The sequence below is a fragment of the Rattus norvegicus genome, chromosome 20 (genome assembly GCF_036323735.1).
Source record: "Rattus norvegicus strain BN/NHsdMcwi chromosome 20, GRCr8, whole genome shotgun sequence".
In the NCBI taxonomy this organism is placed as follows: Eukaryota; Metazoa; Chordata; class Mammalia; order Rodentia; family Muridae; genus Rattus; species Rattus norvegicus.
The window spans coordinates 44,319,254-44,346,785 of NC_086038.1; the positions used below are offsets into that span (position 1 = coordinate 44,319,254).

Sequence of the window (27,532 nt, forward strand, 5' to 3'; positions counted from 1 at the left end):
TCTCTCTCTGTGTGTGTGTGTGTGTGTGTGTGTGTGTGTGTGTGTGTGTGTGAGAGAGAGAGAGAGAGAGAGAGAGAGAGAGAGAGAGAGAATGAATATGAGAACATTATCAGGCCAATAGAAGTTTCATTTAAACTAAATAATGTATCTGTATACAAGACATGTTTTGCATTTAATTTTATGTAGATAGTAATATGACTATGACATTTTTGACATCCTTACTATTGCTCTACCCACAAACCTCTTTCTTCTGTATTTATCTCTCTCCCCTCTCCCAAATTAATCCCCCTTCAATTTTTCCCATTTTTCTCCTCCAATTTGCCTGGACCCCGCCGTTCCCTTCTATCTTGTCCCCGACTCCTGCCACAGTTTTGATTTACTTTCTGGGGCTTTGCAGTTGCTCCAGATTATGTACTCAGCGTCTGAAGACTTGGAACTGGGGACCACAGAGGAGAAAGAACATGTGATGTTTGTCTCTCTGGGTCTAAGTCACATCATTCAAAATGAACTTTTATAGTTCCACCCGTTTGCCTGAAATTTTTCATGGTTTCATTTTTATTTACAGCCGAATATTCAAGTGGATACACGCCCCACATTGCCATTATCAGCTGAAGACCATTTAGGTTGTCACCAGGTCCTAGCTGTTGTGAATAGAATGGCAATGAATATAGCTGAACAAGTAACAGAGCAGTATGATGACACGTACTTCGTTCGGCATATGCTGAGGTGGGGGTCACTTTCGAATGCATTTCCTTTGCACGTTTCTCTGTGTCTCTGTGTGCGGTGTGTATGCATGCGTGTTTATAGGTGTTCATATGTGCTTGGGATACACTGTACATGTATGCAATACCTGGTGGAAGCCAGAGGTCAATGCTGGGCTTTCTAAATTGGTTCTCTGACATATTTGTTAGACAGGGTCTCTCACTGATGCTGGCACTACAGACACTTGGCACTGTAACAGCTTTGTTAATGTTTGTTTTGGGGACAGAGACTCAGGGTCTCCAGTGCAGCTGCAAGCCCTTTCGCTGATCCATCTTTCTTCCTTGCACATTGGTTTTTTTTTTTTTTCCAGTTGCAGTAACCATTTTTATTTTCTTGTTGATTGGTAAGAAAACTAAAATCTCAAAAGATGGGAAACAGCTTAGCTAATACAACTAAATATACATTGAAAGCAAAACAGGAAATACAGATTAGACAAAACAAAAAAGAACACCGGAATAGAAACAGGGGATTTAACGGCAAGAGAAACAGAACAAACAAAAAACCCAACTAAGTAACAACCAAATCTAAGAGAAATTCTAGAACAATGTCTCCATTCTAACTTGTGTAATAGATACTGCCTGTGAGAAAACAAAATTGCAGGTTTAGAGGGAAGTATGCCTTGCCTTGGGCAGGCCAGGGACAGCGTTTATGTCAAGGCCACCTTGAAGACCTTTGGGAGCAGATTAAAATGGGAATTCATGCTGACATCTTCGAAGGGCTTTTTCACAACATCAGCAAAGCCTCTTGTGGAGACACAATCCCTTTAAAGTTGTACTTAGGAAGAGTTGTGAGTTTTTTTTCTCCGAAAAGTAAAGAGCTAAAACAAAACAAAACAAAACAAAACAAAAAACCCCAAAAAACAAAAAAACCCAAAAAGAAACAAACAAAAACAAAAACAAAAACAGAACACAGTCTTGCCAGGAGTAGGTTAATTCATCATTTAACTATTTTACCTTTTATTTGTCCACTAATTACATGAAGAAGCCATTATGCCACGGTTGTCAAAAATGAGACACCTCTCAAAGAAATTATTAACAATGGAGTGATTTAGTACCATCTGCTGCAGGTTTCAGGAAGAGATTGGACAAGGAATTCCTCAGTGTCACCTTCTCTTGTCTTCGGTTTCCTCGTCTATCACGTGAGGATCATTTACTGAATGGCAGCAAATTTCTCAAAAGAGCACAGCGGAAAAGACCAAGAAAACAAAAAGTCAGCAAGAGAGACCGGTATTTTTAAACTTCAGGGGAGAAAAGTACTGAGCAGGAAAGATAACATAGACCTTGAGCGTCAAAGGAAGCCAAGGCTGCTTCGCTTAAACTTACTTCTTACAAGATTAGATTTGCTGGGGGGGAGAGGGGTGAGTTTCTTACCAAAATCATTAAAGAAAATGATTCTGAACGTGTCTTAAAACAGAGCTTTCAGGAAACAGGAATTACCTATAAAGAAAATCAGGAAGGCGAAGTGTTTCTTTTTATGAAGTTACATCCTGCCATAGAAAAGCTGAATCGGAAATAAAGACCGACTGCATACCAACCCAGTTATTATTTCATCAAGGAAAATCTGAGTAAAAAGCTCAGCCCAGCCACCAATGAAAACAAGAAAACCAAGAGAAGTTTGAATGCATCGAGAAGCCAGACAGGCAATGGCTACTCTAAAGAGCTAGGAAAGCGCCCAAGCATCTCTACTGTGTGGTTTGGAGGTTCTTTGTTGCAGGCCCCTTGAATTTTAGTCATACTTCCTCTCACGTTTCCTGATGTGTGTGTGTGAACATGAACATATTTGGGTGCTCAAGAAAATGAGACTAGCAAATTATGAATTTCTTCTTCTTATTATTCGTTGCGCATTTGTTGGTTCGAGCTTTCCCAGTTTCTGCACTGGTACTTCTCTACTTTGCTCCTCACTTCTCCAATTTGCCATCGCCCTTCTTAACACCTTTCCACTTTATCCTCCCACTCCTATTTCTTTGGAGAAATAGGTTCCCATGGCTGTGAGGCTCGAGTGGCAGGTGCCAGTCTCCACTAGCAAAGTAGGAAAGCAGCTCGTTCCCTGCGCTCTCTCCTGTCCACCCCACCAACTCGCAACTCCACAGGATCCTCAGACACACACCTCCTCCTTCTCCTCCTCAACCTCGCATCCTCTCGCACACCCTGTGGCCCTGCGCACGCCAGGCTGCCCGCCACCACAGTAACGCTCAACCCACTCGGCGGCCCCACCCATGGCCGTCCCGCCTCCGACGCGCGCACCAATGGCTGACTGCGCTCAGCCCTCAGCGGACCCTTTGATAGGGCAGAAGGAACTGACAGTCTCGGGGCGTGTCCCGCCCCCTCTCGAACCCCTCGGGATCCGGAGCAGCCCGAGCATCAGCGAGAGTAGCTGCGAGAAGCCGCGGCGGCGGCGCGTCGGTGCAGTTGCGCCATCTGTCAGGAGCGCAGCCGGCGGGGAGGGGGCTCCGCGGAGAGGAGGAGGGGTCGCTGTGCGCCGAGCCTCCGAGACCCGCCCGCTGATCAAGAGCGCAGCGAGGCCGCCTCTAGCCGGAGCGCTCCGAGGACTCCCCGGGCGCACACAAAGCCGCCGCCCGCGCCAGGGAGGGACTGGGCTGCCGGGCCGGGGACACCGGCGCCGCCCCCTCGGCGCTTCGCGAGGCCCACGAGCTCCTGGGCCCGGCCGCGGAGCCACCGGAGCCGCCAGGGCCTCGCCGGAGGAGGGCGGGGAGAGGACCATGTGAATGTGCTCCGGAACCGAGCGCCACGCCACGCAGGTAAGCGACCGGGGATGCGCGGAGCCTCGGGATGCTGCGGAGACGCCCGGCCCAGCGCCCCCGCACGGGCTGCCCCCGCTGCGGTCCCGCCGCGCAGCCTCCAGGGCGCCCCGCGACGCAGGACACTGATGCGGGGTGCCGCCCGGAGGCTGCGCGGGCACCGGGGTGCCATTCCTCGGCCGCCGGCAGGCGCCGGGTGAAAAAAATAAGAATTGGCTTGGGGGCGAGGTTGGCCCAGCTCCGCCTCCGCCCTCCTTTCGCAGCCCCCCGCGGGGACCCGGGCTGTGTGTGTTGTTTTAATGTCAGGGATGATGTAATCACTTAATAATTGATGCCCGGTGCTGCTTTCCTCCCCACCCAACCCCTGCCCCACTCCTCCACCTCCCGGCCTCCTCCCTCGGCGGCCCTTGCCTTCCCCAGCGCATCCTTCTGCCTATTTCTGGAACCTCCCTTGCACTTCCCCCACCCTCCCCTTCACCCTTCCTGTGCTGCCACCCACCCACCCTTCCCCTTTCCCCTGTGTCTGGCCTTGCCTTTTCTTCCTCTGTCCCCCACCCCTTCGGCTTTCAAGCTTATTCCTCCTCCCTTCTGGACTCGCTGGATTTCCTCCCTACTTCCCTAGGTCGGTAGATGGTTTTGTTTGGTCTCCTCTAGGCTCTCTTATCTCTGAGGCCACAGGGACTGGGCTAGAAAGAGGCCACCAAGCTTGGGCCCAGGAGGCATTGGCTGGGACTCACTGGGAGGAGGGATAATAAAATCACCCATTTTGCCCCTCCTTCCTCTAATAAATCAGACTCTCTCTCTCTCTCTCTCTCTCTCTCTCTCTCTCTCTCTCTCTCTGTGTGTGTGTGTGTGTGTGTGTGTGTGTGTGTGTGTGACACAAAGAGCCCTTTCAGTTCATAGAAAAGAGACACATAAAGTCCCCAAGGCACCACCATGCTTCTTGTCTCATCCCTGGGGCTTCCCTTTCTTTCTGATGAAGCAGTTGATCTCTAGTCCTTTCTGCCACACTCACCAAAAAACGAAGGCTCCCGATCCCGGGTGGCAGGTGCACTTATTTTGCTGTATTCCCAGGGTGGTGGCATTGAGTGGCAACTGCAGTTTCCCCTATTTAAGGGAGGAATTATTTCAGCTGTTTTAGGAGTTGCTATACTTTCAAGGAACCCTCCTTCCATCCCTCGTTTTCCTCCCCTTTCTTCTTGGGGGATAGGTACTGATACCTGAGACAGGATAAATCAATGGGTGGGGGGATCAGAAGAATTTTGTGTCTGAGTCAGAATCAGTTCACCAAGAGTGAGGCAGCCTGACTGGATTCTCTAAAGTCCAAGGCCGCTTTGCTGAATGAAGTCTTTTGAAATGTGCTGTGGTGTCCAGCTATGCTCTTTTATTTAAGTGACCGGGGCTGTGGCATGAACGCACTTGGGCTGGCGTTCGGAAGACCCTGGAGGCACCACTTGTCTGGTTCAAGGGTGACTTTGGATGCCCACATCCTCTCAGCACCAAAGCAGCTTACAGTAGTTTTCACCCTTTGTGCTCAGTCTCCCTGCCCCTGCCCCTGCCCCACGAGTACCATGCCCTCAGACTTGGGAGGAAGTGGTTTCAACTCTCAAGCTTTGGGGCTAGCTGACTATGAGCCGGGGGTGTAGATGACTGGATTCAGAACCCATGATGTTCCTCTTAAGGTAGAGATATTCATGTAAATCTCAGACATAGTGTGTCAGAAACTTTGGTGTAGTCTGCTGATTCCTGGATCATGTTGTGGGGCCTCAAGTGTTCAAAGTAACGGAACTGTCCCAAGTTTACTTTTTAGCTGTTTTATCTGAAAAGAGTTGTGATGAATTAAGCTGACATCCATTGTGGAACATACATACATACATGTACACACATATACATACATACACATACATACATGCACACACATATACATACACAGATACACATATATACACATACATACATGTACACACATATACACACATATACACATATACACACATATATATACACACACAGATACACATATACACACATACATACATGTACACACATATACACACATACACACACACACACACACACACACACACACACACACACCATACATACAGCAGAAGGGTTAATAATGAATGCTCTCTGGAAACAAAGGCTGGTTTGTTGGGATGCCAAACCCAGAAAGGAAAGTCAATACACAATAAACTCACACTGTACTGACCAAGTCAGAGGCACTTATTAATAAGGTTAAATGAGTGTGAGCAAATGCCCTCTATTTTCTGACGGTCTGGAGTCCCCACCTCTTCTGATGTTCTGAAGCCCAGGCCCAGCACAAATGTTGTCTCTATTCTGAAACCTTCACCGGCTTCTCTGCTCCAGCCAAGCCACCATGTCTCCAAATTTGTCTCCCAACACCATCGTCAGAGTCTGTTTTTGTTTATTGTCCATTTCTGCCACTGGGTCGAGAACCTAATCTGGCTTGTCTCATTTTCATTGGGTTTTACTCTGGTTGGTATTACTTGGTGGCTTCATTTAATGAGCGACAAATATGAATCAGATCAACGATACATACGTACGTACGTACCCAGCGTCTTTTAAGAAGACTCATGTTAGTAGCTATAGTAGGCCTGAGAATGTATCATGGTACAAAAACACAAGAGATTCGTCTGTGCCCCTGTGATAGCACCACATACGTGTGTTTCTGCTCAGAAGGGGGCTTGCTCCTGTACAATGAGTGATGCTGGGTCCCGTTCTCCCATCATGCCGTAGTTTCCCATTCTAACCTGTTCCAACGGACGGCTTGGCGGGATGAAGAGTTGGGGAGGGTACATCGACCACTAAAATGTTTCAGTCTCCATGCGTCACCGCCACTCAGTCTTTAGAAGAGTCATGGCTCGATGGCCGTGTTTAACCTAGGAAAATTCAATCGAGAATAATAGCTTAGCTGTGTGCCCTGAGAACGGGAAAGGGAGTGTGTGTTTGGTAAACATTTTTGCATAACACTTAACAAAAGCCATCATTGGTTGGTGGCTTTGACTTTGAAAGTCGAGCTATTTTCAACTTACAAGTTTTTACAAACCTGGCTTATCATTGGGCGATGCCATGTGTGGTGCCATTTAATCCCGGCTCTGCGGGCTTTGAGGCCGTTCTGTTACCCCAGAAGTACCTGTCTTGACCTAGTATTCATCCCGAAATTCTGGAAACTCCAAAGAGACGAGGCAGGATCCTTATAAATCACAGTATCATTTTACTTAGTTTCCTCACAATTGACTGGCAACTTGGTGATCCCAGAGGAGGGCTTCATGGGGACGGGACACTTGGAACGGGGGCGGGGGGGCTCATATCTATTTGCTTAGGTTACTAAGGACACTATCTATTCACAGACACAGCTATCTTTGATGACCATTGCTGCTTTAGTTGGGAATTAGACTTGCTCTCTTGTCCTTCAGCATGCAGGACAGGTGAACTCCATCACCGGCTTTCTTGGCCGTCCGTGTCTTTTCATCCAGCACATCATGTGGAAGCTAGCTGTGCTTCTAGACCTGGAGTAGGGGAGCTGCTAGCAATCCAAATGTCTCCCGGTCTCCACAGACCTCCACGTCAGCATGGGAGTACAGTCCATGTCAGTTATCACAGTCGACCATGTAGTTTCATTCTTTGCAGTGACCATTTTCCTTACCGTTATCTGTCCCGCAAACACTATGCTGTTTTGTGCAAGAGAGCAATGAGGTAGGACTGTGGCAGGGAGTGCATCCGGAGCCCTTGCTCCACAGAAGCCCCCAGTCTTCTAGAGAGGATGACAATGACAGTAACACACAATAGTTAACGCTTATTGAGCACTCACCCTGCATCGTGCTCCTCTTAGGAGCTAATCTGATTGGTAGCGTCTCTGATCATCACAGTTTTTGTTTCTGATCATCACCATTTCATGGAATGAAAGTTATGAGCTTCAATGCGTCTAACTAATCTGAACTAATCAGAGTGAGTAACTAATCTGAAACCGTGATTCCAAGGGAAGAGCCAGGATTAGGCTCAGTTAGTGTGGCTACAGTGTCTTTGCCCTCAGCTAGGGGCAGTGGGAAATGGACGGAACTGAGACTTGGTTGGCTGAATTTTGCGGGAAGACTTCTGTACCAGGAAAAAAAAACACAGAGAAATTTTGGGATGCTGTAACTTGTTCGAAACCAGATGGGGCCAGTGGAGAGATGGACAGAGGGCTGAGACAGAGCCAAAGGAGAAATTGAAAAGATTTTTAAAGGACTCGTCCTGAGTGCCTTAGGGGGGGTTTTAAGTAGAGTTGTGGCATGAGCTTCATTTGTGTTTTATGCATAAACTTGGTCACAGTGTGGGGCTTTGGCCAGCGGTGGACAAGAGCCATCGTGGGAGAATTATTTGTGGAATCTGAGAACACAACAGAGACGTCACTGTGAAATGATGGGATGTGTGGAGACCCATAAGGGGCAGAAGGACGGCTTCATTGTGGTCACGTCAAACGTTCATGCAGGTGACTGGGTGGCCGGGTCTGGAGCTTCAGAAGAGGACTGAGATTCAAACATAAATTTGCTAGTAGAAAAATTGCAAAATACTTGAGGCCGTGGATCTGTCCCTTAGGGAGAATGTGCCAGTAGAAAAAAAAAATAGATGTGGCCCTGGCTAGCCCAGTAACAGAAATAGAGGTGCAGGCCCTCAGTGGAGGAGGAGATCCCAAATACAGGTCAGGCAAGGGTGTTAGTAGTAGCTGGGGCCGGACAGGTGACAAGATACAGATGAAAAGTGCCATTGGATTTAGCATGGGAAGTTTGGGAACCAGACCGGATCATCCAGTGACCAGAGAGGTATCAGCCACCTGCCTCTCCACAGATGAGTGCAGAAGTTGGACGTGCGATCCCAAAGAAGCCACTCACAGAGTTTTTCAAGGCTGCAGGTCATGGAGCCCAGAACCTTAAGGATCGTATCACTTAACAGGCCGATTTCACCGGCGGCAAAATGCAACCCAGAGAGAATTGGTGACATAAGCAAAGGGCCAACGTCACTAGGTTTTGAACCTTTCAGTTCAAGAGTCTGGCGCTGAGGTCGGGTCCCAGATTGATCATCCTGGATGTGTAACCTTATCTTTCTTTATTTCCAGTGCTTCCTCTTTTTTATTTTGTTTGTTTTTTTTTTAATCGGGGGCGATGGTGGGACAGATGCATGTGAGCGCAGGCGTCTGAGGTGCCAGAGGGGTCAGATCTTTAGGAGCTGGAGGTACTGATAATTGTGAGCTGCCGTCCAGGGAACTGAACTAGGATCCTCTCCAAGAGCATAACACAGTCTTAACCACTGAGCCTTCTCTCTGCTTCTGTTTCTTTATCTCTAAATGGAGACTGACTGAATGGACAAGCGTAAATAGAGCACTTAGAATCATACTCCATGTATCAGAGAACAGTGTTTGCTACTGTTGATATGTAATGCACACACACATATGCACACACATGCACACAAACACACATACATGCACATACGCACATATATGTACACACACATACATACACACCACACACACACACACACACACACGCACGCACGCACACACAGGCACCCTAGCATTTAGAGAGCAGAAATTACATTAATACCTTAGTATGTTCGTGATTTTGAGCACCACTGTGTGAGCGCATGTGTATGCCTATGTGTGTATTTAAAATTGTATTGTGTGTATACTAGGGACTTTTGAGTGTTTATAATGAGATTTAATGGGAGATCGCCTGTCTCAGATTAGGCAAGACGGACTTTTGCTTATATGGAGTGGTTGAAACAACATCCTCGGAGAATCTTTTTAAGGAACACCGACGCTTCTTTATCCCTGAGAGCAGAAACATTAAGGCGTTCTGAAGTCAACCCTGGAAAACCCTTTCTTGGTTTTCGTCAGGCAACCAGAATTGTGACCTATTTATACTTCAGCCCCTTGGCTGTAGAACGTATCCTGACTTTGTAAAAGAAAAAGAAACACGAAGAGAGAAAAAACATGCATTTGATTTCTGGGGCGGGGGTGGGTTGGGTTATTCAGAGAAATATGGCGGTCTTTGAGAGTTTGTAGTTGAGCAAATCTAATTTTCAGCTCTTAAAACAACCTAAGTATCCTCAACAACATTATCTAGATGGGCTTGGGTGACACGTAGCATAGACAGCGCAGGGATAAGTGACACTCTGGACTTGATTAGCACGCAGTAATCCTAGAAGGATATAAATTGAGCTGGATTTACGACCTAATAAAAACGTGGGGAGAGCAGATAATGCTAACTGACTCATGAAACTTTAACAGTGTTTGCTAGACTCGGAGTTGTGACATTTGGATGGGAGTGCTTCTGTCGCTCTCCGCCTGTTTCCACAGGGCTGCGTTGTGCTTCCCTTGGCTTGGGTGGCCCACCTTGGTCTTCTTGGGTCTCTTGAGGGAGCACACATCCCGTTCTGTATTCGTGTGCCTGCCATCTCAAAGTCACACCATGCTGTCTTGGGGAAGTGGGTATTGACCACCTATTTTCCTCTAAGCTTTTGGGAGAGAAAAAACCCTGCAGTACCAGAAGGGCTTAGCTTACTGCTTACTCCCATTCAGACAGCTTTCCTGAGGATTACATGTTTGGGGCCCGTACTCCCCTTACCACGTTTGTTGGTAATGAAAGATGTACCTAGCTTACCACAGCTACTCATTCTTGGCTGAATATGCTGGACAGATAACACCAGCCTTTTATTGAACCCTGGGGGCCTGTGTTTGCCATTCTGTGCACGGTAATTTTTTTTAATCATAACAACTCCATGTGACAGGGACAATATTATTATCCCCATTAGTCACACGGGGAGACCGAGGCTCAAAGCTGTGAGGTCACTTGCGTGTGTCACACAGCTAATAGCTTGTGAGGCTGGGCCTGGGTGCTTCCTGCTTCCAAAGGCTGTAACACCTCTTCCCTGCCACCTGTCCCCTGCAGCTTCTGTGTCACGTACTAGGGCACATCCAAGCGCATTCACCCGACTGTGGACACCCCACTCCTGATGTAGCCAGTGAGGACTCGCTCCCTGAGGAGCCCCCTCTCAGCCCTCCCTCGGGACTCCCACAGCACTTGCCTACACCTCCTGTCACCACATCACAGCCTGACTCATGCTGCAGAGGGAGTCAGATGGGCGGGGGACAGGGAGTACTGGACTTTTACAACGCCATGTAAACCCTTGGCGAATCAGGGGTGTATGGGGGTGATTTGAGAGGGTAACACACAGCCTCATTCCATAACATTATTAGCCCGACTTAGCAAGAAAACTGAAGCATAAAAGGTTACATGACTTTTGTCAGGGCAGAGCTGGGGTCGGAACCCAGGTTGGCTCCCGTGTCTTCATTCATTACCTCCCCCTCTGCTCTATCCTTCAAATGAGATTCCGACCTACGCCGGGGCAGTGAGTACCCAGCACCACAGAGCTGGTGCCTTGCAAGCCTTGGCCCTTTCACTCTGCCATCCACCCTTGTAGAACAGCAAACAGGTAACAAAGCCAGGTTTTACCTCATTAAAAGGACACAGCGTGTCAGGGAGTGCAGAGTGCCTGGGCCCTGCTGGAGTGCACGTTCCCAGGCCACATTACGATTACAGAAGGCCAGGGAGGGTAGAACACTCTGAAACCTGTTCCGTAGCTGGTGGGAACCGAGGGGGAGGAGGACTTCCAGAGGCAGGGAACGCCAGCAGAGCCCCAGCTCTAGTGGTGGGAGCACGTAGGGATTGTGAGAAGTGACTCCCCGGGCCAAGAGTTGGAGGAGCCCTGGCCTCTGATACACGAAGACCTCTCATCTTCAATTTTAAAGGCTTCTAAGTCCCTGCTTCTTTTGAATGTGCTGGTGGGACTTTTGTTTGGTGAATTCGGAGACTTTATTTTCTTCAGAGCTTCTGTCTTTGAGGTACCCCAAAATAGTAGGCTTTTTAGAAGTTGTATAAGGCGTCCATCTGCCTTATATCGAAAAGTAGGGCTTTAATGGAATTTTAAAATGAGCCAGTTTTCCTTTCCCACAACAGAGCCTGGGGAACTCTCCCCCCCCCCCGCTCCCCCTCTCACCACCCCCTCAGTGGCTGGCTCTGCACGTCTGTGACAGCCCGTCCAGTTTAAGCCCCACTGAAAGGCGGGTGAGGGTCCGTCAGTTCCTTCAGTTTTGTGTGGTGTTCAGTTCACGACATTTTCACACGCTGACACGTGTAAAATTTGGTTTTTGTTTCAATTTTATTTTAACCTTACCACGTGAGTAATGTGAGAGTGTTTTGAGACATGCTGGTTTCTGTTCCCAGTTTCCCTGGTTAGCCTCTCAGTTCGAGGGTGTCCCTCTGCTGTAGTTTGTTTCCTAATGTAGAAATGCAGGCGCAGAATCTTACTGTTCTCAGACACAGGGCTCTGGAGCTGGCGTGTCAGCGACGTCTTTAACACGCTGTCCTTCTTATCACTTACCAGTGGCTCCTCCCCGACACTGTAGCCCTGTGCCAGTTCTTTGTACACCGAGGTCTGGTCTACATCCTCAGGATAGGAGTCCTTGTGACTCTGTCTTGCAGAGAGCATTTGCCTCACTCCCACCCATGCTTCTGGATCGAGTGGGGGAGGCCCTGATCCTTGTCAGCTGGAGCTGATGTTGACACTGGTTCCTCCTGTGTGCTGACCGTCCACAGAGTAGGAGGAGAAAGAGCAGATTCCTGAGGATGGCCTTGTAAAACCTCCTGCCTCCAAGCTCTTCCTTAGTTATACCTGGTTCCCCTCACTATTTAGCCAAGATGGCTGTCTTCTCACCGTATCTTTAACATGGATCATGTGTCCTTGCTTTTACTGCCCTTTTCTGGATCCCTAGTCTTCTTCCCCTTCCCTTAGAATTCTTCCCGTTTGTCAAGGCTCAGTTAGAATCCTGGTCTCCTTATTTTCTTACATCAAGCATTTCTCTCTCTCGATAGCATTCTGATGCATGACGCCATGTGCTATTTGAAAGCTGATCTGAGAAATCCAAGGTTCAAAGAGCTTCGGGATTTGTCCAGGTTAATACTCCAGCTACTAATTTAGCTAAGACCAGCTCTCCAGATTCCTAAAGTCCTTATTCGAGAGTTCTGTCTTCTCGAAGAGATTTTGGGGCCTTTCTGTGCTAGCATATTGTGTGCCGTTCCATCCTTTGGTCTGTCCACTTGCAACTTGTAGCAGTGTCACAAGCTGAAGGCCAGTGGCTGCTGCTTTGGATGGGCCCCAGGGCAAGGTCTGGGGTGCAGCTAGTTTCCTGGATAACATGGTATTGGATTGGTATCTTCCCGAATGGCGAGTTTCCATGCATCCTGGTGGCAGAAGATGCATTCCCTACCGACTGTGGTGTAGGTTCAGTGGTCCCAGACTGCTGGGGATCTGCCACATCCTGAAAAGGTGACGTGTTTAAAGAGCTTTGTTCAGAAGCTTCAGCTTTTTGCCGAAAATTTAGAATGGTCAGGAAAGTAGTTAGGTCTTTTCCTCTGCTACCTGTTTTCAAAGGGAGAGGGGCGAGCAGACAAGGGATGGAGGCTCCCACACTGCAGAGGGACATGCAAGACCAGGGAGGACATATAGAATGGCCCCACCTCTGGAGGAGACTGGAGGCCTATAGTAGTGGATGGTAAAAGACGGGGAGTGACAGGGCTACACTTGCTGGGCCTCACTGCCCCTGAGGTAGAGGAAGCAGGGCCTCACAGTGGACCTGCCATTTCTGGACTCTGCATTCGGCTGAGTCTCCTCAGCTATGCAGAAGGTGCTTCGCCTGTGGGAGCACCACCTCCACGGGCATCGTCTGCGGGATCTCTTTAGCAGGGAAGTGGGGGGCCTCTGTACCAGAGCGAAGGCCCTGCAAAGCACTGAGTTGACGCCGTAGCTCGGCTTTAGCCTTTTCTGTGTGTCTTTCAAAGGGATGGCAGGAAACGAGCTTTTTATAAAATGTTTTCCATGGTTACAGGAGGGATCAGTCCAGTCATTTTCTTCCAACAAAGGACACAAGAGCACAATGGGCGACGTTTGTCAGGCATTCACCGAGAGTCTTCTGAACCACCTGAGAGCTGCACTGGGGTTCCTCGTTAATGGTGTCCCCTACCTAGCCCTCTCCCGAATGCTGGGTCTCATGTGCTGGCATGGAAAGAACATTTTCTTTGGATGTAGGACAGTTGCAGAAGCAAGAGCGAGTGTGCCTGGCGTTCACCGTGGTTTGAAATGCTACTGTGATCTTTAAGAAGTGGGGGCGGGGCTTCCACCATGCACAGTCTGGTTTAAAAGTTCCCTGCCCCCTACTTGAGGTGTAGGAGGTCACACTCTGCCGTGACGAGATGGCCTTTACCCTTTGTTGGCTTCGAACGTCACCACGTGATATTTACCCAGTTTTTCATGCTCAGCCCCTTCTGTGCACGTCACTGTCAATACTGTCTGTTTTAGTAGCAGGAGACTAAAAGGTTGCATTAGACTCCAGTGAGCTGTGCACGTACTGTGTGCTTTCTGGTTAGTGTTCCTACACGTTCTTAGTAATAGTTCTGAATGGAGATGTATCTGAAGAAAACTGTCCTGTGGTGAGGCAGTATCTCAGGTGATCCATTGTGCTTACAGGTCCTCAGAGTCTGTTTAGAATCTATAGTCTGTTTGTCTGTCTCTTTTTTGTAATTTATTTTTACTCCATGTGCATCGGTGTTCTGCGTGAGGGTGTCAGAGCCCCCCGGACTTGGTGTTACAGACAGCTGTGAGCTGGGAATTGAACCCAGGTCCTCTGGAAGAACAGCCAGTGTCCTTACCTGCTGAGCCATCTCCCCAGCACCCCCGTATTCTTTCTGTTCTTAGGCAATAATTTGTATTCTACCTATGTTCATCTCGTGTGAAAGTGCTGTGACGCCCTTTCTTGCCTGCCTCCCAGTGGAGGTGAAGGCAGAGAGAGCAGGCCACACCACACTCTTCCTTGTAAGAAGAGTTCTTTGAAGAATTCTCACGGCTTGTTGTTACTGTTGGACACAGTTCCCTTAGAGGCTGACTTGCTCCGTGGAAAGCGGTGAGGGGTACCTGGGAAGACTCTGAGAACCTGGCAGAAGGAGCACAGCCAGGTGCTCTGTAAGTGCTGGCAGCTCCTGGAAACAGATAGACTACAGCCCGTTCATTCCAAGTGTGATCCAGGGAGACTGACTGGATTGAATTCCCAGTCTGCTGCATCTGAGGCAAGCCTGTTTCTCTCCCTGTCCCTCATCTCTCCAGCTGTGACAGAAACACCTTGCTTGGCCCTGCCCCCGAGACAGCATCCACTGGGCACAATCTTGTTGTCTCTACTGAAAGAGAGATGTTGGTGAGGCAAGAAGAGGCTACCTGGTGGGCAGAGGAAGACTTGGGAGTCTAGAGAAGGCTCAGAGAGCACTCAGCTCCCCTGTGTGCTGTCACCAGGCAGATCATGGCATCTGTGGACTGGCACTCCATTGGAACTTGGAGGGCTTCAGCGGCTCTCCTTAGGGAAGTTTTGTGACTGTGCATAGTTGTGCTTTTGGCCTTGGAATGGGAAGCTGGCCTTGTGCTGACCTAGAGTTTAGTATTGATTTGACTAGTCAAGCGAGTGGAATGCTTCACGACACTAAAGGAAGCAGCTTTTGAATCAACTGAGATCAGTAGAGATCAGGGCTGCATCAAAGGCTGGAAATGAGTGGTAGGGAAGGGGTCTGATTGCTGGGGGGCTAACTGGTAGGTATGTTCGGAGAGAGACAGAATTGAAGAATTGTTCCTAAGGAAACAGTGGGTCAATACAAGGTTCCAGGTAGATACTGATGCAGGGGGGTGACTCTTTGTTAAGTGGATTTCTACTCCGAAATAGAAAACCTGTAGACAGTAAGGACACTAGGTGTTAAGAGTTGGAGAACGGGACACCATCAGCCCCTTTTGCCCTTAGTTCAATCGTTGATAAATATTCTGAAGGAAGGATACACTGCCTTTATCCTTGATGAGTGTTCTGGACCTTGGGGATGTTACATCAGGAGCAGCTAGTTTGGCCAGAATAATATTTTCAACCGATACCCAGTTCTCTTTTGATCCCTCCTAATTCTTGCTGTCCTGGGGCTCTTCTTCCATCGGGGCTAAGGATTCTGTATGAGGCGAGGACAGAACATGGCCAAGGACAAGAATGCATCGCTCTGCTTTTGATGTTCAAGCAGGCCTTTCGAGCATCTCTCAGAGACCAGAGTCAGCCCGAGCCTTTCTTTAAGAGGCTGGCTTTCTTAGAAGGAGAATGATTGTGGATCCCAAGGCCTTGTACCTCAGAAGGCCTGACTGGATGTATGAAGCTCATGAAGGGGAGGATAGTTCCCCTCTGAGTGGAAAGGAGATAGACATCTTTGCCTGGGTTAGTGAGAACAGCTTATAGAGATTTGGAGAAGTCTAGATGGTCACTGAGACCCAGTGCCCCTTCCTCAGGGATTCTTCTAAGGGGTCATTCAGAGCTTTGGAGCAGCCCCTGCAGGCAGAGGACATGTGTGCCCTGTTACCTGTGTGTAACTTGGGAAAGGGACCACCATGAAGCAGTGGTTACATTTAGGCAGAACCAGGCCTGGAACTCCTGTCCCCTCTCAGTACCCCAAAGCTTGCACATGGCATAGGGGGAAATTCCTACTTATTCTCTGAGTGGGTGTGGAGATGCTGAGAATTCTGGGATCAGAGTGGGCAAAGGAAAGAAGGAAATAGTCCAGTCTTACCCCCTAGAATCTGGCTTGAGAACATGGCTAGATACTGCCATCCTAACGAGTTGACCAGTATGTCAGCAGACCCAAGCCCATACATATCCAGAGGAGGAGGAAGAGCTATCCCACAAGGGCTTAGAGATCAGGGCTTGGACCAAACCCTCTCCTTATCACTGCCATGTTCTGTAATCTTTCCCCCGGGGAAGGAGGGAGGAGGACAAGAGGCTTTGAGAGGCATTTAGAGGTGAGTTTAATTTGACTAATTGCCTGAAGCAACCAAGACGCTAACTCTTGAGAGACTGTAGCAAGGTGATACTTTTCTGTCATAAGCAGAAACACAATGTTAATAAGTAGGTTGGATCCAGCCATTCAGAAACAAAGTAGTCCACTTCAAAGTACATGGCTGAGTGTGCCCTCGGAGCCTGAGCAGCCAGGCTGTGTCTTCACTCCTCGGGAGGGCCAGGAACGTGCTCTTCAGAAACACTCCTCAACATCTTGACAGAGGGGTTCTGGAATGTACGACTCAGTGCTCGCCCTGCTGGCCGCCCTGCAGGCCGCTGGAGCCTTATTGGTGGTGGCCCTGGTGTTGGGCTTCCTGGCCGTGTTGTCACCATGAGGAACATGAAGTGCACACGAAGTGGTGGAGATGACAAAGCGAGGAAGGCCCGTAAAGCTGTGACAGGCATTGTTTTTATCGTGGCAGGTCTCGCTGCCTTGTAGCGTGCTCCTGGATTGGTCATCAGATGGTCACAGACTTTTATAACCCCTTGATGCCCATGAACATTAAGTACGGGTTTGGTCCTGCTATCTTTATTGACTGGGCAGGGTCTGCTCTGGGCCTTCTGGGAGGTGCCCTGCTCTCTTGCTCCTGTCCTGGCAGTGAAAGCTAAGTTGTACACCGTGTACCCCGCTCCTACCCCAAGTCCAATTCTTCCAAGGATTACGTGTGAGCTGGGAACTCCAGCCTGTGGACAATGTGTGAGGCAAAGGCCTCCTGATCATTCCACCCCCAAACATCATGTATAGTTCCCTTGAGAGGAGGGCTGTTGGAGGGGGGACTGGGAGAGGAAGGCCAAACATGGGGAGGGCATGCTTTGTACAGTAATAAAATTAAGTTTTGGGGAAAAAAACACTCCTTTGAGGAAGTCACTGTTTGATATACCTGTGTCAGGCTTGCTTTGATCGTGAAGTGAGAAGTTCTGCCCTTCAGGCTAGAGAGCTGTCTGCTTGGAACCACAGATTGTAGGAAGGGATTTGACTTCTGTGAGTTCTTTGCAGTGCTGTGGAAGGAGGGGCCTCAGGCCAGGGAAACACATCTTAGAAGCCCAAGCATTTGACCTGATGGTGGAGACTAAATCTTACTCTGTGTATAAAATTTCTGTTTAGTTCTCTCTACTTCAGTAATGGGGAAATGCTAGAAATTATATCCCTAAACACCAGGGGAGATGCCCTTCATCTCTATTCAGTCCCCATGCACTAAATAAAGCATCCATTATGCAGGGATTCATTCCCAAGTATAATTTATAAGTACTTTCCAGAACACTCGAGCGAGAGGGAGACAAACTCTTTAATTACGTTTCATTTCTCACTGACATGCATGCAAGGATGATGTTACATTTAGGAAGATGTGTTTGAAAACCTGCTACGTCCTGAAATAACTAGTAATTTTTGAAAGGAAATTTTTAAGCCTGTTTTTAAAACATGTGTTGGTTGGAGGTGTGGGGAGCTGCCTGGTGGGACAGAGCTTTTGGCTTTTTCTGCCAGAAAATCACTGGAACACTTTGGGCTGATCTCCAACCGTAAATAAATCTTATGTTTTCCTTGGTCTTGTCAGCGAGAGCCAGGAGAGTTAGAGATGGGGTGCCATGATTTAATTGAAAAGAGTCACTAAATACACACAAATGTGTGAGCGTGCACACACACACACATGTACACACACATGCACACATGCACACACGCATGCATGCTGATGTGTTAGTTGGCAAGTTATTTGGGAAATGGCTCTATTTTAAAGACTGAAATAACATGGCTAAAACTTAAAAACCTATGTGTGTACACATTAGAGAAACCGTCACGTACCCTGAATATTTGTGTATTAGCAAGAATGCTGTGATATTTGCTACTCACTAAGTCAGTTTTTACTGCAATGTCACTGGTTTGTTTTTTTTTTTAAATGAAGAGTCTTTAATTTTCTCTCGAAGTTTCTTCAATCCCTTCAGAATTATTTATGGTTACTCCTTGAAATGGATACCCGTGAGTAGCATTTACATATACACCATAGTAATTCTGCTCGAAAAAGAGACTCTCTTCTGCAGGCACAGATTCCCTGGTGCGGGCAGAATAAATTCTACTAAATGGAGGCTCTTCTCGGGACCCTCTCCCCCCAATAATGAAATGTGTGAACACTTTTGCCCAAGTCATATCATGAGTCTTTCCTCCACAGTTTAGAATTACAACCTCCAGTAAATACTTAGAGCGCGCAGCTTAGTGAAGCGATTTGTTTGGTGTCGTTTCCGTGCGCTCTGATTTAGACGAAGGAGGATCGCAGTTTCCGTTCTCCATCTTAGTGCAGAGCTTAAACTGTGTCCCCTCAAAACCAGGAGCGAGCGCCATCGAAGTCTGCCTCAAGGCATCGTAGTTCCGTATCAGGGTGCAGTTTCAGCAGGGAGTCTCGGAGGCGCATGGGCTCAGTTCCCCCGCACGACGTCTTCTGCTCATTTGCCTTATCCTTGCTGTCACCACAGTTGGCTCTCAGCTTCGGCAGCAGCCAAGACGCTTCGTTCCCTGCTCTCTACAGAGACTTCCAAGTGGTTTTGAACAAAGTACGCCTCGGCTCCAGAGGTTTTGTTAATCAGTGTTCCGTGGCAGAGTTAGCGTGGTTTCTCATACGTGGGCCGCCCAGCCGACAGGAGGCAGAAGATGGCGCGAGTGCTGCTGTGAAGGGCCTTTTGCATTCGGCCTGTTAGTTTCTGCGCCTTCGTGACCTTTTGTGTTTAGTACGATTTAGGCACTTGCTTGAATGCGGTTATAAATCAGGTATATCACAACCAAAGTTTAAGTAACTTTCTGCTCCGTAGTGATCTGAGAAGTAAGACCATAGGTTTCAACATCACAAGTGTACATGTCTGTCATCCCTAGAAAAAGAAGTCATTTCATCTCCTGAGTAGAACTTTTTACCATTGCAGCAGCAGTAACAACCACAGACGGTTCACCTGTGACTGATGAAACTTCCAGAAGGTTTTATTCTGATCCTCAGATACGTGGGAACTCCCATTATTTTGGTTGACCTTCTTTAAAACTCATGATAAGCCAGCCTACACCTGGACTCCCTTAACTGTTGAAGAAGGGTTTCTTCTAACAAAGGTGATGCATGGAAAGGCTTCCCACACACATCACACATGCACACACATAGGGGCCTTGTCTCCAAGTAAGCAAAACCAATGTAGAAGAGATCGTTTGCTCCACGGGAACAGCGTTTCCGCAGCGCTATGATAATGAGTCTTCCGCAGGCGCATGCGTGACGTCTTCCTCACTATCAGTCTCACTGTAGTAGCTGTGGACGTCTGAAGTGGTGTGGGGTACTTCATCAGCAGATTTGTGATGTATGGTCTCAGTCGGGGATATTCCCGTGGGAGATAATAAATACCAGCATTCATTTCGTGCTGACTCACAGTATTATTAATTATTAATTATTGATTATTATTAATTATTTACTATTATTATCTTTCTTCAGAAACAAGATTTGGGGTTGGGTCTGTAGCTCAGAAATAGAGTCTGCCTGGCACGAAAAAGAAAACCAGAAATGCCACACACTGTTTTAAAACTAAACTTGCGTCTTCTTTTCCTTTGGCCTCACTGTGACCAGAAAAGGTGCTGGAAGATTTAAGCGTAGCCATTCAGTAAACGACAGCGGTGCTGTGATGGGGGCAGCTCTTGAAAGCCCTGGAGCAGGTCTGCCTCCTGCAGATAGTTAATGCACGCCTGTTCTGTGTTGTGTGTCTCCTCTGACTGCTGGCTGGTGTCCTGTGCATCTCGGGCTCAGCATGGCTGCGGCACGGTGACATCCTCTGTGACAGGGGCAGCAGTGTGGAATGTGTGTGTCACTGCAAGCCAGGATTGGATGGCGCTAGCCGACCTGGATTTCTCTTATCTAAGGGACTCCTGGAGGCCTGTGGTGAGCAGCCCACGGAAGGCTCCTTGTGCCGTGATTGGGAAGGGCAGGAAAGAGATAGACTGTCACCGTTGGAGTAAAACTCCCTTCACTGGGCCGTTTGTCTCTCTGGTGGGCAGTTCCGTGTCAGAAAAGTGCCAGACCATCGGAGTGCACAGGCCAGGCCCGGTGGGTCAGTGACACTGTAACAGGTAGCTGTTTAAGTGAAGCAGCCCGTGTAGATGCTTTCCCTGAGGGAGAGGAGCGAGCCCCCACCTCACAGTCAGCCTAGTCAGATGTTGCCTTTCCTTGCCCGCCTTGGGCCCTCTGCTGTTATCATTTCGGCCGCCTTTTCCTGCACTGCATGCATCCTTCCACTGCCACTGCAGTGCACTCTAAAGGAAGCCTGCCACCACGGTCACGTCATTTCCCTCTTCCTATGGCAGGATGTGGGCCTGCTCTCCATGGCCCCTCTGACACATCCCCGCTGCTTGCTCTGTTGGGGTAACTAACATGATTCCTGCCAAGTCTGTGCATGTGTGTTTGCATATATATGCTCAGACGTAGGCCAGGACTTATGCACACAGCATGCTTTAAAAATGCAGACTCGTGCTTTTAAATAGAGCAGTTTTACACAAAATCTGAGATTTCTAGCTTTCCTTGAAAAAAAAAAAGCAAGATATAGCAAAACTAAAATGAAAAATGAAAAAAAAATTTTTTTAAATTGAGACAGGGTCTTCCCAAGTGTCCCAGGCTGGCCCAGAACTCATGATCCTTCTGTCTCAGCTCCCAAAATGCAGGGATTACAGCTGTGCACCGCCATGCACAATTGTTTTAATGTAGTGGTGAGCTTGACTTGAAATTAGAAGGAAAAACTGAAGGTGAGTCCTTTGTTTCTTACTCGTGGTGGTAAGGACATTCAGGTCTACATCTGTAGGCTTCAGTAATGTGTAGATGGCTCTGGCGGATCAGTGAATGTTCTAAACCTTTGCCGGCAGAGAGGAGGGGTGAAAGTGGAGCGAAGAAGATACTATGACAGGGAAAACGCCTTGTTTTTCTCCCAGTCTTCCATTCCTAAGATAAAATATTGCTTCAAGTCTTGAATTTCTCATGGACGTTAAATCTCCATCCCACGTGAGATATGATTATGACGACAGTTGATTACATTTTAGTTACTCAGCTCTGTGTGTGTGTGTGTGTGTGTGTGTGTGTGTGTGTGTGTGTGTGTGTGTACACCCATGCATGAGCATGGAGAGGCCAGAGGGGGAGCCTGAGTGTCTTCCACCATTGCTTTCCACATTTTGGCGGGGAGGGGACAGGATCTTTCATGTCACCTGAAGCTCAGTGTCGCCCTGGAATCCTCCTGCTTGTACCTTCCATTGCAGGCAGCTGCCATGTCTGTTGGACTCTGTGTAGGCGGATGTGAGCAGGTCTCATTTCCATGGCATTCTTATCCTCTAAGCCATCTCCTTAGCCTCCTGGATCACCTTCTGATTATTTATTTTCATTTTTTACATTATCCATATATTTTAGAGCACAGGGTTGAGCTTAATCGCCTTTTTTTTTTTAAATGAAAAGGACCACCAAAAATGATTTCTGAAAAAATAAACAAAATTTTCCAATAGGCTATCTGTCATTTATTTTAAACCCAGAGCCTCGGGACAAAATTTAAAGAGGTAATTTGTCTTCTGAGTAACTGTATATAGGTTCGGCTTGTGGGGCAGCATACTGTCTGCCTCCCTACCCCCGTCCAGTACACACACAGACTGCTCATCACACAGGAAGGAGCGAGGCCGGTTTGGCTCCTACAGGTTCATTAGTTACTCCTCCGCTGCCCCTGGTCGCCGCTGCTCTCACGCACCAGCAGAGATAGCACAGCAGCCCCTGTGTGCTAGAGGCACAGCGCCCAGTGCTCCCTGAGCTGCCGGCCGGCCAGCCGGAAAACAATGATAAAGTCAGTGAGAACACGGGATTGGGAACCCTAAGTCTACATAGACGTGTAGCCAAAGGAAGCTCATGGATGAGTGCAAACCGAGGAGTGGAGAATTCTACCTACCCCACAGGCTGGGGGAGATGGGATGGCCCTGCTCGGCCCAGTGCCATAAAGCCTTCAGGCTGCATCTCCGGTTTGTGCCACTTCCTGAGTCAGGGGAGATGGAGAACATACCACTCTGGTGTAGGAGTGTGCTTCTAACTCTCATGACGTCTCCGTGTAGGCTTAGGCTTTCCAAAAACCTACTTTAATAAGGGTTTTTAAACGCTCCCACTTCCCTTCCAGTCCACCAACCAAAGGTAGGGGAGAAGAAAGATTAATAGGAAATGACAGACGTGAACCTGTTTAGAAGTGGTTCTGTGGGGTGATTGCAAATACAAATCAGTAGTAGCAGTCAGTACAACCAGCAAACTCCAAACACAAATCAGTAGCAGTGGCTCAATCTGGATAAGAACACAAGTCCACAGAAGTGGCAAGAAGCAGCCAGAATACCATGTTTCTCTCTGTGAATTCACAAGCAAAGATCAGTGAAGACCAGCAAAGCATGCAAGGCGAACCAATGCAAGAGCGCCCTCTCACTCCCTGTGAGAACCAATGCAAGAGCGACCTCCCCATCTCTGTGAGAACCAATGCAAGAGCGCCCTCTCACTCTCTGTGGGAACCAATGCAAGAGCGACCTCCCCATCTCTGTGAGAACCAATGCAAGAGCGCCCTCTCACTCTCTGTGGGAACCAATGCAAGAGTGACCTCTCCCTCTCTGTGAGAACCAATGCAAGAGCGCCCTCTCACTCCCTGTGTGAACCAATGCAAGAGTGACCTCTCCCTCTCTGTGTGAACCAATGCAAGAGCGCCCTCTCACTCCCTGTGTGAACCAATGCAAGAGTGACCTCTCCCTCTCTGTGTGAACCAATGCAGGAGCGACCTCTCCCTCTCCCACTCCCTCTCTGTGTGAACCAATGCAAGAGCGACCTCTCACTCCCTGTAGGGTTTATATTCTTTCTAAACATGTACCCCTCCAACCATCTGCTCCAGCAAAACACCACATGCCCTTTCACAAGATAGCTTCCAGTAAAACACCACTTCTGTTCCATCAAGCATCCTCCCATGTGCCTGCTTCAGTAAAGCATCCTCTCCTGAGGCAGCTTCCAGAGAAACATCACGTGACACAACTGAGTCTCCAAAGAAACCAGAAATTTCCACTTCATCAGCCTGGCCTACCCCTTCTCTCACAGCCTGGTGTCTACCTCAGTTTCCCACTTCTGCCCTCTAGCTGGCCGTCAGCCTTTCCACATTCTAGCATAGAGCCCTTCCAAGGTGTTGCTATTCACTGGTGTTTCTGGGCCTGTTGCAAACCTAAGTCACAGTGTCCCTGGGTGCTCGGAAATGTCAGATCAGCAAAAGCTGGAAGACACCGTGTCAAGAAGCCGTAAAATCGGGGCTGGGGACTTGGCTCAGCGGTAGAGCGCTTGCCTAGCAAGCGCAAGGCCCTGGGTTCGGTCCCCAGCTCCGGAAAAAAGAAAAAAAAAAAAGAAACCGTAAAATTGTAATCTTGGAATTTATTTTTTATTATTTAGTTTTTATTAATGTTCTCCATGACATGCTGACTTCATCATGAAGCTAAAGGACGTCTTAAACCCCACTCTTCCTACCGCCCCTCCTAAGTTAAAAGCTTATACCTTCACGCTCAGACCTGGGTTTCCTTGTTAGAGTATTTATGTATTCCCCCAAAGGCCGGATGGAGGGTTATGTGATCGGAACAGTTGAGTGTACAGTAGCGTTGGTAGGGTTTGTGCTACAGCTCTGGTGGTTCTGTCCTCTGGTCTCCATCATGAAATAGAGCAGATATTTGGGCATTTGTGATTAGGCTTTGCCATTGTGGTGTCATGGTCACTTGAGTCTGTGATCTGAAACATCAGCAGCAAAGACTAAAAGCATGGAGAATACCCCACTATCCCAGAGTCCACAGCAGATGATACAGGCAACTATTTATAATGTGTGAACAAGTACAGTTCTGTTAGTTACTCTCTTACCGCATATCTTCATGTACATATGCACAGCTCTATCTACACATGCACAGCTCTATTTACATGTGATATCTCTACATATGCACAGCTTTATCTACATATGCACAGCTCTATCTACATATGCACAGCTCTATCTACATATGCACAGCTCTATCTACATATGCACAGCTTTACATGTGCACAGCTCTATCTACACATGCACAGCTCTATCTACATATGCACAGCTCTGTCTACACATGCACAGCTCTATCTACATATGCACAGCTCTGTCTACACATGCACAGCTCTATCTACACATGCACAGCTCTATCTACATATGCACAGCTCTGTCTACACATGCACAGCTCTATCTACATATGCACAGCTCTGTCTACATATGCACAGCTCTGTCTACATATGCACAGCTCTGTCTACATATATCTCTATCTACATATGCATATCTCTATCTACATATGCACAGCTCTATCTACATATGCATATCTCTACATATGCACAGCTCTATCTACATATGCATAGCTCTATCTACATATGATAGCTCTACATATGACAGCTCTACATATGCACAGCTCTGTCTACACATGCACAGCTCTGTCTACATGTGATATCTCTATCTACATATGCACAGCTCTATCTACATATACACAGCTCTATCTACATATGATAGCTCTATCTACATATGATAGCTCTATCTACATATGATATCTCTACATATGCACAGCTCTATCTACATATGCATATCCCTCTACTGGTGCACACACAGGGAATAGGAGAGATTTGTCTTGCCTTAAACTGGAAATCTAAACCTAAAACTTGGACATCCTACAGTCAGACTTGGATATAGATAGATCAGGATAGTTGGTCAGTTTTTAAAGAGATTTTAGAAAAGCAGGCCATTTTTAATTAAAACATTTGTTTCCTTTAAACATTTTATGGCTAAAACTTATTCTAACTTTCAAAAACACAGCTATGGAGAAAAGCAATGTGTGGTTTTAGAAGCAAGTGGCACTTTTCATCCTGGATGGGGCTGCCACATACACTTTTCTTCAACATTTATTTTATTCATCCATGTTCTCTTTGAAACAAGGTAGCTGATGCCTAAAAATTTGCCAAGCTGCCTTGTATGCGCGAGGCTTTGGAGTCAAAACTGTGGCACCCCCCTCTGCGTTTATGGTTGTAGACACGTTGTTAGTTAACTCCATCTGTTTAATAAGCTGGAAAAGAAATTGGATGGTTCTGTATGTGTGTATGTATGTATATATGGATGGATGGATGGGGCTGTGCAGTCTCGAGCCAGCAGCTCCAGCTCCAAACGGGCTCTCAGTTTCCTGTTGGTACCAGTTGCTGGAGTGTTGTGCAGGGAAGGCGCATTCCTTGACAGCCTGCTATGGATTGGGCATCTGGTGTTGTGTAATTTTGCAGCACTCAGGAGAGAGGAGTATAAAATTCCCCTTCCTTTGCTGGCGAAGGTGAGGACTCTTAAAGCCCTCTGTATCAGGTGTGGGAGTCACTCACCTGGAGAATAGAAAACGCGTGTGTTGTCACCTGTACATCAGGACAGCCCTCGTGATGTGGAAGTGTCAGAGGATGGCTTTGACACGAGCACCGCCTTCAGTCGGACATCCTCGTGGCACCGAGGTACACGTCTCTGATTATCAGGAGCTAAGTTAACGTTTCTGGGCAGAGTGGATCCCCAGTGGGTTAGCCGGCAGAGAGGCCATAGACTGGCACCATCATGGTTCAATCGGGTCTGCGTGTCTCAAAAGCCAGAGAGATGGGTCTCTATGTCACCAGAGGTGGTCTCCTGCTTGTCTGCAGTGATGTCATGATTTGAGCACCCACCTTCAGAGGGCAGTATATAAGTTTCTGATTTCTTCCCTATGGTCACCGCCCCTACCCCCAATTTGGAGTCATCTTTGGTTAATGAAACAATGATGCCCCTGCTAATTGTGCATCTTATCAAACACTGCAAAAATACTGTTTTATATGTGTGGGAGGGGATGCTTTTGATGGGATTGGCAATTCATTTGGGAGTGTTTTAAACCATAGGCTAGGAAGAGAGATGATAAAGGCCATACTACAAAAGCATACAGGTCACAACTAAGAAAGAAAAAAAAAATGTTTCTGCTCCTTCCCCTTCAGACTCCTCAACTCGGAGTTCATACGTTCTACATACATCCTCCATGCATTCTACATGCATCCTTCATACATTCTACATGCGTCCTTCATACAGTCTACATACATGCTTCAAGCATAGTTGCTGTTCTTTTACGATGCTTTACTAAAACAGAACTTTTATTCAGACAGCTAAAGGCAAGCAACAAACCACACACTATAACGCCAAAGCTTAGAGGTGGAGTACACCACCCTCCCTCCCTCTCCTCAGAATCAGCTCCCAGTCTCACCAGGGGTGCTGGCACCAGCTCCTAGGGTCCTCTTGGGGCTAGCATGCAGCAGACGAGTAGGCAGAGACGGAGTCAGTGGACCTGAGAGTGAGGGACTGGCTCTCAGAGTGACAGGCCATTGCAAAGAGCTGCCTTGGAACAGGTTTTAAGGTTCATGCCTGGAGTCTGAGAGCATGGTGGGCAGAGCAGGAGAATCCTGGTTCTGGGCCAGCTTGTGTAGCAGAGTGATACTTTGTCACAAGAAGGACAAGAAAAGACAGCCTGGTTTGACAAAGACGGGAGAGTCGAGGCGAATTTGGGCTGGGGCCTGGAGAGAGATTTGTTTTGTTTTCCTTTGAATTAGGGTCTCTTTCCGTAGGCAGAGTTGCCCTGACCCAGGGTGTGACCACTGGCTTCAGCCTCCGGAGGGCTTGGTGGTGGGTGTGAGCCATCTTACTGAGCAGAAATACTCAATCCTCGTGTCCACCAACCACGGATGGTTGTAGAGGCCCTAAGAAGGAGTGCGTGTGCGTGCGCGTGCGCGTGTGCATATGAGTGCATGGTTGTACAGTCGTGATCTCTACCCTTTATCCTTCCTGTCCACCAGTCTTTGCCATCGCAGGCAGGCGTCTGTGGCAACTGCAGAAATTATGTCACTGAGGACAATCTGCGGGCAAATTAATCGTCCTTGACAAACGGGAACTGTGTGGTGGTGCTTTGCGGTAGTTTACATACAGAAGCCGTTTAGTTCATTTTTAATGTCTTCCTTTGTTTTTTTGTTTTG

The 27,532-nt window shown here is 47.9% G+C and overlaps 1 protein-coding gene and 1 pseudogene across 4 annotated transcripts in view; both read left to right on the forward strand.

Annotated features, from left to right (window-relative positions):
- The first annotated feature begins 3,381 nt into the window (after positions 1-3,381).
- The window catches only part of Fyn (FYN proto-oncogene, Src family tyrosine kinase), a 191,864-nt gene continuing 167,713 nt past the window's right edge, over positions 3,382-27,532 (forward strand). For 2 of the 4 annotated variants that reach the window (XM_006256522.3, XM_017601549.3), the window contains exon 1: positions 3,382-3,520. In XM_006256522.3, coding sequence (XP_006256584.1) covers positions 3,488-3,520 — 33 coding nt within the window. In that variant the 5' untranslated portion in view covers positions 3,382-3,487. The remainder of the gene's footprint in view (positions 3,521-27,532) is intronic. The other 2 variants (NM_012755.2, XM_039098436.2) reach the window with 2 other exon arrangements.
- LOC108349082 (claudin-7 pseudogene) lies at positions 3,700-27,490 on the forward strand (annotated as a pseudogene).